We start from the raw sequence: 12,716 nt of genomic DNA on the forward strand, positions 1-12,716 counted from the left end.
CCACTTCCTTTGACAGGTATTCACAGGAAAAGTCAGACATTGTTCTATCTTGTGATGTGTGTGTGCAAGGCCTGAAACCCAACTTTATGTATCAGTTAATCTCATCTTTAGTTGAACAATGTATTCTTTCATATCTGAGGGTCAGTCGGTTATTTGGGTAAAGTTTGAGCCATACACGTCAAGATATTCCAGCTTTAAACTGAGAGGCTACAGATCCATTTCCTGTTTAAGTTTATGTAATAGTCTATGCATATTTTGGACATATATTTTGGATATTCTTGTCTTCATTATCCAGGATGCAGAGTTCCCTGAAGACGTTTGCCGTGGATGAGACGTCAGTGTCGGGTTACATCTACCACAAACTGCTGGGACATGAAGTAGAGGATGTGGTCATCAAGTGTCAGCTGCCCAAACGTTTCACCGCTCAAGGCCTGCCTGATCTTAACCACTCACAGGTGAGTTGGAGAGATGGGGTCATGTTATTGAGAGACCTTTTTTTATATACAGTGCTAAGCATAAGTGAATACACCCATGCTAAAGTTGACTAAAAAGGGGAATAAAAAAAAATCACCTTTTGGAAATTGATCTTAATGCCTTAATTAAAAGAATGAGGAAAAATCCAACCTTTAAGGACACCAGTTTTCTTTGTGAATGAATAATGTATTGTAAATAAATAAATGTTCTTCCTTAAAATACAGGGGGCATAAATCAGTACACCCCTATGTTAAATTCCCATAGAGGCAGGCTGATTTTTATCTTTAAAGGCCAGTTATTTCATGGATCCAGGATACTATGCATCCTGATAAAGTTCCCTTGGCCTTTGGGAGTCCTGGCATCCGGTTGCCCTCGAGCTCGATCATGCTTCCTGTTTCCACTTTGTCGAACGCCACTGAAAAAAAATATTAGTGGGGCACGACCTCTGGTCGTACACTTTGTAAAACGGCCTTAACTTGCACATAGTGACTGTATGAAGCATTTTAGGTCCTGTGCCCATAGGGCTCACATGAATATGGTTTGTTGTAATGCAGGTGTATGCTGTGAAGACAGTGCTGCAGCGTCCTCTCAGTCTGATCCAGGGTCCTCCTGGCACAGGGAAGACAGTAACCTCTGCCACCATCGTCTACCACCTGGCCAGACAGGGCAACGGGTAAGACACGTACAAAAGTCATGTATTACTTTGTCTGGTTTTCCCTGCCATTATAAGGTTTAGGTCCAGCACCAGAGATGTTTTGTGCACCACCTAAGCCAAATGAATGTAACTAAAACTAAAATTTTCTCAGATCTAGTGATTGTAGTTTGATTTCTCTAGCAAGTTTTGTCTTTAAGCTTTTTGAGTGTTCTAGCTTGTCCAACGTTTTAGACACAGAATGGTCCAAAAGGTCCAAAATGATGTGAAAAAGATACGCAAAAGTACCACAAAGGGACACAAACCAACTACAAAGAGCCAGATGACCACAGAGACCCAAAACAACCCCAAAGAAAACAAAAATTACAAAAAAGAGACACACTCACAACTACAAAGAGACACAAAACCCCAAAAAGAGACATAAAATGTATAGGGAAATTTTTTTTATTTTTTTTTTATTGAAAAACATCCCATTTTCTTGAAAGATGCCTAAACCACCCGCCAAATACGCACACCCAAGTCTTCCACAAAGCTAGGGAAAACACTGTATTTGCTTTTGAACTTTAATTTTACATTTTACTGAACATCTGTCTTTTAGGATATTCCATTCAAAGTTTTTAATTGATTGGTATTTTATTAGTTCTAATAAATGTAAAGATATCTTGCTTTGCCCATAATGTTCTTAAAGCATGCCTTGGCTATGTGTTCTGGTCCTTAAGGCGGTCTTGTGCCTTTTGTCCCTCCAGGCCGGTGCTGGTGTGTGCTCCCAGTAACATCGCCGTCGACCAGCTGACAGAGAAGATCCACCAGACAGGCCTCAAGGTGGTGAGGCTGTGTGCCAAGAGCAGGGAGGCTATCGACTCGCCTGTGTCCTTCCTGGCTCTGCACAACCAGACCCGTAACATGGACAGGTAACACATAAATGGCTATGATTAATAATAATTTTGTAAGGCATTTTTGTGTGTGTGCGTGGTTAACTGTGGGTACTAGTATAATAGCAGACATGCTTATACTTGTATACACACAATCAGTCTAGAATAATCTGTCTTTGAAAAACAAGAAGGTAATTGTCCCAATTATAGTTAATAACTTAAATAGGAGAATGTTGCTACGCAACAGCATTTCTAAGAAGTCCTGTTAGAACAACGTTGGCGGGTGTTTGGGCTTATATTGTGTAGCAGCATCTAGAAGTCCAGGATGTACAATTATGATTATTATTGGCCAGAAATAATTCCAGACCCCTCAGTTATACAGCCTGTTACAGATGTACTGTAAGTCTCTGCTGAAAAGCCCACCATTGATCTGCCACTGTTTGAAATGATTGATACCTGCAGTATGCCAGAACTTCAGAAGCTCCAACAGCTGAAGGACGAGACTGGAGAGCTGTCCTCCTCAGACGAGAAGCGCTACAGAGCTCTGAGACGCACCGCTGAGAGGGAGCTGCTTATGGTATAAACACTGGTCTTACTGAACTCAAAGTGCTGCTACATATTTGTTTTGTGATTGTACACCAACTTAGATTTAACTGTTATTTTTCAAGTGCCTAATGGTTTTTATGCTAATCTGTTCAGGGGATTTGTAAAAATTATTTCAAAAGTAAAAGCAGTAGCAACGTTTTGCAACAAGCAATATTTCACTGTTCATAAACTTGTCTACTTCATTCCTTTGTTTTTTCTCTCAGAATGCCGATGTGATCTGCTCTACCTGTGTCGGGGCGGGGGATCCTCGTCTGGCCAAGATGCAGTTCCGCTCAATCCTGATTGATGAGAGCACCCAGGCCACCGAACCAGAGTGCATGGTGCCTGTCGTCCTGGGGGCCAAACAGGTAGGAGCTTCATGAGTGAAAGTGTATCTGGATAGTGTTTGGCATACAGCTATCTGCCAAAACTGTTCTTGTTCCCAAGTTGTGGGGTCTACGGTGTCCACAGTAATTTATTTTGTCTTTATGTCTTTTGTTCCGTAGTTGATTCTGGTGGGTGACCACTGCCAGCTAGGCCCTGTGGTGATGTGTAAGAAGGCAGCTAAAGCGGGTTTGTCACAGTCTCTGTTTGAGCGTCTTGTCGTTTTGGGGATCCGGCCAATTCGCCTGCAGGTTCAGTATCGCATGCACCCGGCCCTCAGCGCCTTCCCCTCCAACATCTTCTATGAGGGCTCTCTGCAGAATGGAGTCACTGCCGGTAAGATGAAAAGAAACTTTCAACTGCTCATTTACTTTACTTTCCCTTTATAGCCACTTAAACTGCCTTCTAAATATCCTCCCAGGCTTCAGCGTGCAGCTAATTGCTCTTAAGTAACATGACGCTGCTTTCTTACATTATTCCACTGTAGTCGGTGTACTTTAGTCAGCTGCACTTGTCCTGAGTCTTATCTGTTTGTTTGTCTCTTCCACAGCGGACCGTGTGAAGAAAGGCTTTGACTTCCAGTGGCCACAGCCCGACAAGCCCATGTTCTTTTATGTCACCCAAGGCCAAGAGGAAATTGCCAGCTCTGGAACTTCCTATCTCAACAGGTTTCAACTTTCTTGATCATTATGTTGACCTGATTTTCATTTGTCTATCACTCAATGTTATCTTAAGCAGTATATGTGAAAATAGCAAATGTTTTCTTAACATTTGGCAGTTCTGTTCTAACTCAACATTTATTCCTGAGTGATGTCACCCCTTGGCTCATACACATGGGACCACTGGTAGCACATTACATCACTTAGATGTTAAAAAACTTCTCCGTCTTAAGATATATCACGTCACTTTCTGATTCTGCCTGTTTCAGTCAGGCACAGTTAGTTCCTGTGCCATGTCAATTTATATAAAATGTCATGTTATCACCCTTCCTGTCTATGCAGGACTGAGGCAGCCAATGTCGAGAAAATAACCACAAGGTTGTTGAAGGCTGGAGCAAAACCCGATCAGATTGGAATCATTACGCCCTACGAGGGACAGAGGTCCTACCTGGTCCAGTACATGCAGTTCAGTGGCTCCCTCCATACCAAACTCTACCAGGTATAGTTACAAATATATATTTGCACTTTAAATTTTGTATTGTGCACTTAATCAGAAAACGTTTATACACAGACTCTCCCAGACTCTGTTTCCCATTAGCAAAGAGCAGCATACTAAACATTCAGGTCCCAAAGGACCACAATGGAAATAGGCTCTTGGGCTTTATTGTGTTTTATCCTTTTGACAAATATTGTACAAAGCTATGAAGCCTCCTGGTGAGGTTGTGTCTATAGTATTTATTTATATACAGTGCCAAGCATAAGTGAATACACCCATTCAGGATACTATGCATCCTGATAAAGTTCCCTTGGCCTTTGGAATTAAAATAGCCCCACATCATCACATCCCCTTCACCATACCTAGAGATTGGCATGGGCTACTTTCCATAAGATCATCTCTCAATGCAAATCAAACCAGCTATTAGGCTAACTGAAATAAAACCATGCCAATCTCTAGGTATGGTGAAGGGGATGTGATGATGTGGGGGGGCTATTTGAATTCCAAAGGCCAAGGGAACTTTATCAGGATGCATAGTATCCTGGATCCATGAAATAACTGGCCTGTCTACCTCTATGGGAATTTAACATAGGGGTGTACTGACTTATGCCCCCTGTAATTTGAGGAAGAACATTTATTTATTTACGATACATTATTCATTCACAAAGAAAACTGGTGTCAATAAAGGTTGGATTTGTCCTCATGTTTTTAATTTTTTTGTATTTAATTCCTCCTTTTTTAGTCAACTTTAGCATGGGTGTATTCACTTATGCTTAGCACTGTACTGTATGTCATATATATTTTTTATATTGTCAATAAGAAATTGCAATTCAATTTTAATTCAATTTCAGCTTCTCGTTCTTAGCTGGTGCTGGCCGTCACTTTCAGTGGTTAAAATGAAAGGTCGCCAGCGGCTGGTCATCAGCGTTTGCTAATTAACATTAATTCTGTAAGTAACTACATGACAGGCCAAAATTAAAGTCAAATATTCGTTCACGCTGTAATAAAACTGGAGTGTTTCTGTAGGTCCAACAACTCCAACAAAGTGATACATCTTCTCTCAAGACTATAGCACCACGCCAATTGCAGGAGTCTCTTTCTCCCAGTTAAATGTTCATTCATATCATATCAATAATTTAATGTTATCAACTGAATCATTTTAAAGGAGGACCTTTAGTATTTGGATCAGGTCGCTTGTGAGAAAAAAAAGTGTGCCAAATTTAGTAGTGTTATTTCAGTGTGCCAGATAAATATTTAATCAGCATTGCATATATTCTGCTGCTGTGTATATAGATGTGTCTGATCGGACTCGGTATCAATAGATAGAGAATATTAAAGGACTCAAATCGGGATCTGGGCCAAAAAAACTCCCCTAATGTTAAGTTCAAACTAAGATGAGGTTAAAATGGCTCCAAAACATAGTTTGTAGCCATTTACATTTAACAATATCATGTTTGCGAGGAAAGCATTAGTATTAGTAAATATATTATCCTAAAAATCAGTCTGTTTTTTTTCCCCAGCTGATTTCTCTTTTTTCTTTCTGTAGGAGGTGGAAATAGCCAGTGTGGATGCCTTTCAAGGCAGAGAGAAGGACTTCATCATCCTGTCCTGTGTGAGGGCCAATGAGCACCAGGGCATCGGCTTCCTCAATGATCCCAGACGTCTCAATGTGGCACTCACTAGAGCCAGGTGAAAATACACAAAGTAAAACAACGCCAGTTTGCAGAAGCCCCAGAGGGCCCCTCTGTGTCTAATGTCATAAATGTTTTTGCACTCTTTGCATTGTTTGCATATCGAATGTTGTGGTTTGTTCTTGATTTCAGGTTCTCCTAAGTATTTTGATACGTCGATGCCATCACTGTTATTACTACGCATCCCTTAACTATAACTTTTAATCCTTAAGTTATCTTCTGCTTATGTCATGTAGGTATGGTGTGATTATTGTGGGGAACCCCAAGGCCCTGTCCAAGCAGCCTCTGTGGAACCACCTGTTGAATTACTACAAGGAGCAGAAGGTCCTGGTTGAAGGCCCCCTTAACAACCTGAGGGAGAGCCTCATGCAATTCAGCAAGCCCCGCAAGCTTGTCAACACCATCAACCCTGTGAGTTTTTTGTGTGGGGGTGTGTGCTACATACACAGGGCATATAGAACGCTGGAACCAGGTGTTCTTAACTGGATATGAATATGTTATTTTCTGGCAGGGGATGTGAAGAATTTAGGATGCAATTCAAAATGTACTAATGCACTTATGGCAAGTAGTTAAAAGAATACAGTGTTTAATAAATCACTGTACATGCAAAAAAAACAAGATAAAGCATGCCCCCAAAACACTCAAAATAATGGTGCTTGTTCTTTTTATTTTGCAGGGTGGTCGATTCATGAGCACAGCCATGTATGATGCCAGGGAGGCCCTCATTCCTGGATCTGTTTATGACCGCAGCAGCAACGGTGAGACATTTTTAACAACACACCAATATTTGAAATGTTAGACAATTTCTTACTAAAACACGCTATTACTAAGGACATCTACCGTATCTTCTTTGGTAGTTCATTGCAAACAGGTTGAATGTGCTTACTAAAGCTGTCTGTGACAAGACTAGCTCTGCACACCGCCATATCATGTAAAATGAACCTCTACTTCTTTCCACTACAGGACGTTCGTCCAATATGTATTTCCAGACCCATGACCAGATTGGCATGATCGGAACAGGCTCCAGTCCGATGACTTCCCTGAACATCCCCATCCCCTTCAACCTTGTGATGCCCCCCATACCTCCACCTGGGTACATGGGACAGGTCAATGGACCCTCAGCAGGTGAGTAAAGAGTTTCTAAAGGCCTACATGTTGTTCAGTTGAAACTGCTATAACACACACATTTCCCCTCCAGGCCGTGGTGGGGGTATGAAAGGCAAGGCAGGCAGTGGAGGAGGCGGCGGCGGGACGCGAGGAGGGCGTCAAAGAAACCGCGGCAACATGGGGAACCACAGCGGCGGACATGGAGGAGGAGACCGACATGGAGGCCACATAAGTGGCAGCCAGGCCAGCCAGGACCTGGGCTCCCAGCCCTTCTCCCAGGGGCCTCTGACGCAGGGCTACATGAACATGAGCCAGCCGTCTCAAATGAGCCAGCCTGGGCTCTCCCAGCCTGAACTCTCCCAGGTTTGTTCACTCAACTGTCATCCATTGCGAATAAATCTTAATTATAAAGTTGCCATTTAAGATATTTTATAAGGTGCTAAGTATGTGCACTTTATAAAACAAGCTTTTTGTAGTCTGTTTATTTCCTAGTAATTAGTACCCAGTGCCAGGGCTGTTGGCACATACATTCCAAGCGTTTGTCCAGGTTTCCACTTCAAGTTAATCTTGTCCAAAACCACTTACTTCTTTTTCTGCCTGAAAAGAAATGAAAGAGTAACTGTTGCCTGGCCTCTTTCACTTTTTGTTTGACCCGTTATAGGACAGTTACCTAGGAGATGAGTTCAAGTCCCAGATTGATGTGGCCTTGTCCCAGGACTCCACCTACCAGGGGGAACGGGCCTACCAACACGGCGTGACTGGACTGTCCCAGTACTAGTCTGTAAGTAATTCCACTGTGGACTAAAACTAAGATGACTCATTGACATTAAAGGAATAGTTTGACATTTTGGGAAATTATTCACCTCCTTGCCAAAAGTTAACTAGGTGGGAACATTCATACCACTATGTGATTAGGCAGTTTATCTTTGTAATAAATGTATAGTATAGTATCTGTCTGTTTAGCTTAGCATAAAGACTGGCAACAGAGGCTAGCTAGCCTGACTCTGTCCAAAGGAGACCAAATCCAAATACCAGCATCTATAAAGCTAGCTATTTAACACGTTATATCTAATATGTACAAAAACGTTAGTGTAAAAACAACAAGTTGGTGATTAATGGTTTGTGTGCCAAACTATTTATTGGCCTGAGACCGGTGACTTCCTGGAGTTGCATTTGGTTGTTGGCAGCTTCATGTTGAGGACAATACTTCAGGAAAATCACTGCTCCTGACCAAGAAATAGTCCAGATTAAACAAATGTGATTTAACGTGTTAATTAGTGAGCTGGTATGCGAATTTTGTTACCTGGCTAGCGGTTCCCCCAGATTTCACTCTGTGTGATAAACTAAACTAATTGGCCCCAGCCTAATATTTACTACAAAGACCGTAAGTCATCTTCCAAAACATGGAATTATTCCTTTAACTGAAAACTTCATCTTTTAATATGTTGAAAAGACTTATTATTGTGTATTAATGTGTGTATATATATTTTGTATTTGTCTGACAGGTTGCTGGAAAGGAGCAAGGCCTGTGTGAAGTGAAGTTCAATGGTATTTTAATCTGGGTAATAACAAAAAAGAACAAACATGGATACCCGTTTTCCACTGCTACAACTGAAGCACCACTGTGTGAAAGTAACAGGAGAGAGACCGTGAGAAACCAACCAATCACGAGAGTGAGCGCAACAATGGGTGTAGAGCTGGACAGGAAGAGAGCAAGGGACGAGCCTGGTGGAGGAGAGAAGGCACTGCTGCTCACACGCGAGGACATGGCGAAAGGAGAAAGCGGTCGTTGTCGAGGCGGGCGCAGTCGGAGAGGCGAGACCTTCGACGGGTCAAGGAGGGTGGACGGTCCGAACGATTCTGGAGGGGGGGGAAAGGGGGGGCGACTGTGTCATCTTGTCCCTCGCGTGCCCCTGAACCCTCGGGGATCTCCAGGCGGAATGGTTGGGAATCTTGCTCCAAAAGCTGAGAAAGATGGAGAAAAGGTGTCTCACACAAATGTCCTCCAAGCTAACTCAACAGGACATCTTCTGTGACTTGGAGAGAGAGAGAGAGAGAAAGAGAGAGAGAACAAAGGGGGACACAACTCTTGAAGCAGTTGATATGGCAACTTTTTTTTTTTTTAACTCAAAGCTTGAATTGAGGCTCTGCATTTGATCACATCTAAGCATCCAGGAGAGAAAAGTTTGAAAAGACTGTTTGGCTAACCGAGTGAACTCAACAGTGCTTGTGGTTGTTGTGCCTCAAAGAGTTCAAATGAAATGTGTGGATTACTTTGCCACAGATCACTCGCTTTTCTTTCTCAGCTTTGAGTTGGAAAGTTTTCTAAATGCATGCTGTTTCCATTGAGGTATTCAGTGATGTAAGCTAGTGTAGTTGGCCCGTCTTTCAAGGCAGGTCTTTCTCGAGGTGGTCTGCGAAGAACAAGTGGTGGAATTAGCTGTTAAAAATATAAACATAAAAGAAAAACATCTTTGTCTCCAGATCTGAGGAGGTGGGCTCCAGAGATCTGACAATTTTGTTTTTGTTTGCGAAAATGTATCTTTAGTAGTCCAAAAGAGTGAAAGTGAAAACCGTAACCAGCTTATAACTGAATGAAGCAGCGTTCTTTTCTGCTGACCCTGATGCCACTAAAGCTAGCAGACGGGAATCGTCTTGAGTATACAGTATATAGCTAAATGCATCAAATAAGCCAAATCAAGAGGGCAGTTATTTCCAAAGACCCTTCTCCAAAAGTAAAAAAACAAAAAAACATGAGATTATTTATGTACAATTAAAGCACCTGATGATCACAGTAAAGTGAAGTAAGAAATCACTTCTATAAAATGAAATCATGAGCTTGAGTTTTCATGCCTATGGAGTGCCTAACACGACCACTCCGTACAAAGGATGATGAAAGCTTCTAAGGCTCCATCTTAGAGCACATGTCTTGAAGAGATCATAGATTTCACCATGTTGACTGTGGTGAAAGATAGATATTTTAGCATTTCGGAGAGCCCATTGATAACAAATCGAAAGGTTACATGTTGTCGGTGCACTGTGACATTTGGCATAAAAACCTCTTTAAATTAAGACACGAAGACCCAAGTGTAGTGTTTGTTGTCTTCCCCTTGTTGTTTTTGTCATTTGTTGTCCTAAAGTCTTTCACTTTTAGAAAAGTAAAAAGTAGTGTAACATGTAAAGGGCAAAACAGCTAGATTTAGTGATTGACCGAAACGGGTTTTTATAAAATACAACAATTTAATAATAACATATGAGACACAAAATTGCTTAACTTAAATGAACATTTATTTGACACTGTTGTGGTCTGCATTCATCTGTTTAGTCTGTGTTTATTTCTAACTTTTTTCAAAACATCCGGTTGTCGGCTTCACAGTTACACTTGCCTACCGCCCCCCAACCAACAAATCTGATAACATGTTTTACTGCTCAGGAGTAGGGGCGGGGGCCAATACATTAGTTTTTCTAGCTCTGTAAGCTAATTTAGCTGGTTGAAGGCTTGCTATCGTTCAACAGCAGCCACACTTCCAAGCAAGCGGCAACCTGCGTTGCTGAAAAAGGAAGCCAGTGCGCATCGAGTGGCCACTAGACCTTTTTTCCACGGCAGACATGTTGACGTGTCATAGTAGGATAGGCACAGGTGTATTCAAAACCATTACTGATGGCTGCATTCCACTTAGGAGAGGCCCTGGCATTGTGCATGCTGACTCACTGAAATAGCTCACTGGGACACTTGATGGAATTGAGCCATCGTTAAGGTTATCAGTTTGAGCTCTGCTTTTCCTACTATGACAAGTCAACATGTCTGCTGTGAAAAAGGTCCCTTGAGGCTTGCTCCAAAAGGGAGACAATCCCCATAGACCCCCATGTTAAAATGCCCAACTTTACAGCAGAAATAAACATGTTGACGACGGGCAACATGTTATAAGTTCCCAGTTGAGCACAACTGTGGGGGCCGGGGTGATTTTTTTTATTTTTATATCTCACCCCTGTAAATTATATTAAGGCTTAAAGTTCTGCATAATTAAGGGCGTTCCTCTTCGAGTGACACGTGCCCCCGTCATAGGAGGGCAAGCATACAGCGGCAAAGTCCCTCCCCTTCCACTGGACCTCATGGGAGCTTATTTCGTTAAAAAAAAGAATATGTACGCTAGTGAACAGGGAAAGACTAATCTTTTTTTTTTTTACCCGTTTGAATTGAGCCATAAATTACACGTTTGTCAATTTAAAAGATCATTTTGTGAATCTAGAAAGTCCCAGGGGACATTCTAAAACGCTTAACGTGAAAAAAGCTTAACGTGGTTTAATGTACCTAAACAACGATCAATCATCACCAACATTCTCATGGCCATATCTTGTCATGAACACTTAAGCTTGTCAAAAAAACTAAACCGAAATCCAAGGATTGTAGAAGTTCTCTCACGTTAACGTTTTCTGCTTCATTAGAGCCTATTGTAAGGAAAAAGCTTAACGTGGTTTAATGTACCTAAACGGCGATCAATTATCACCAACATTTCTGACCCAATCTAACCCAAAGTCCTATTATTATGGACGTTAGCTGACATGAAGCGTTTCTGCTCGATTAAGGGGGAAAAAGCATAACATGAAAAGCTAAAAAGCTAACGTCCATAATAATAGGACTTTGGGTTAGATCTTTTGACAGCGTTCAGTGGTTATGAGGAGCAATATGAGAGATAATTTTGGTGATCATTGATCGCTGTTTAGGTACATTAAACCATGTTAAGCTTTTTCACATTAGGACTTATAAAGCATATGAGAACCGTGGAGAGTCAACCCCCAGCCGCTCCGCTGCCCTGCAGCAGAAACGCTTAATGTCAGCTAACGTCCTTAATAATAGGACTTTGGGTTAGATGTTTTGACAGTTTTCAGTAGTTATGAGGAGCAATATGAGAGAGAATTTTGGTGATGATTGATCGTTGTTTAGGTACATTAAACCACGTTAAGCTTTTTCACGTTAAGCGTTTTTAGAATGTCCCAGTCCCGGTTCATCGTAGTACTTTTGTTTTGCGTGAAACCGCTCTGTGAACTGCGGTCTCTCGAAATATACGTCCCCTTGCTTGCTGCTTGGCTTGCTAGCTATCTAACTTAGCTATGTTCCACAACACATGAAATGCTAGCTTAACCTAATGTGATTTATCCAGTGTCTTTTTATCGGGCGGGAAGCAAAAGAACAAGCAAGATCCGTTGCTTGTGTGAGTAACATTACGTACGAAACACACAGGCATCGTCACAACTTTGGAGTGAGTCTTACTCTTCAACAGTTTTCCAACACGTAAAAACTTTACTAAAATAAGGTCCATGGTGGTCCACCGGAAGGGGAGGCAGGATGTATAACAAGAACTGGGTACGGTGCCGCCGCTCAGCCTTCAAGCCAATTTTTTCTGGATAAGATCAGCATTAGATCTTATCGAGATGCACCTGTTCGTTGACATATTTTAAGTTAAACTACCATTTCTTTAAAAAAGAAAAAATTCGAATTATACCAAATGTCCACCCCATCCCCTATAGTAGCCTAGTCTGTGCACGTCCCGTGACTAGAGGGTAACTATTGAGTTGGATGTTTTCCTCTTCTATATTTTTGCTATGAACATATTTGTTTGGCTTATTGCTGTTTAGAAATGGTTGATGTTAGTAGTGAAACAATTATGCTCACAAAGATTCTCCTGTTAATGATCTTGGAAAATTAAAGTTTTCTTCTTTTTTGCTATTTCAACTTGACTTCACAGTTGTATTTCTGTTTTGTTTTTTCAGTTATGTTGCAGATGGATTGGCAGA

The 12,716-nt window shown here is 41.6% G+C and overlaps 1 protein-coding gene across 1 annotated transcript in view; it reads left to right on the top strand.

The window, feature by feature from the left end:
* The window catches only part of LOC144526201 (regulator of nonsense transcripts 1-like), a 19,756-nt gene extending 7,102 nt beyond the window's left edge, over window positions 1–12,654 (top strand). Inside the window, exons 9-24 of the mRNA XM_078263492.1 lie at window positions 1–16; window positions 296–455; window positions 1,029–1,147; window positions 1,873–2,037; window positions 2,461–2,575; window positions 2,808–2,951; window positions 3,090–3,303; window positions 3,518–3,635; window positions 3,969–4,125; window positions 5,669–5,811; window positions 6,050–6,224; window positions 6,490–6,571; window positions 6,777–6,938; window positions 7,012–7,283; window positions 7,582–7,701; window positions 8,426–12,654. The exon at window positions 1–16 is cut by the window's left edge and continues 93 nt beyond it. Of these exons, the coding sequence (XP_078119618.1) occupies window positions 1–16; window positions 296–455; window positions 1,029–1,147; window positions 1,873–2,037; window positions 2,461–2,575; window positions 2,808–2,951; window positions 3,090–3,303; window positions 3,518–3,635; window positions 3,969–4,125; window positions 5,669–5,811; window positions 6,050–6,224; window positions 6,490–6,571; window positions 6,777–6,938; window positions 7,012–7,283; window positions 7,582–7,698 (2,159 nt within the window). The 3' untranslated portion in view covers window positions 7,699–7,701; window positions 8,426–12,654. The remainder of the gene's footprint in view (window positions 17–295; window positions 456–1,028; window positions 1,148–1,872; window positions 2,038–2,460; window positions 2,576–2,807; window positions 2,952–3,089; window positions 3,304–3,517; window positions 3,636–3,968; window positions 4,126–5,668; window positions 5,812–6,049; window positions 6,225–6,489; window positions 6,572–6,776; window positions 6,939–7,011; window positions 7,284–7,581; window positions 7,702–8,425) is intronic.
* Window positions 12,655–12,716: the final 62 nt, after the last annotated feature.

This window comes from Sander vitreus, chromosome 12, assembly GCF_031162955.1.
Source record: "Sander vitreus isolate 19-12246 chromosome 12, sanVit1, whole genome shotgun sequence".
In the NCBI taxonomy this organism is placed as follows: Eukaryota; Metazoa; Chordata; class Actinopteri; order Perciformes; family Percidae; genus Sander; species Sander vitreus.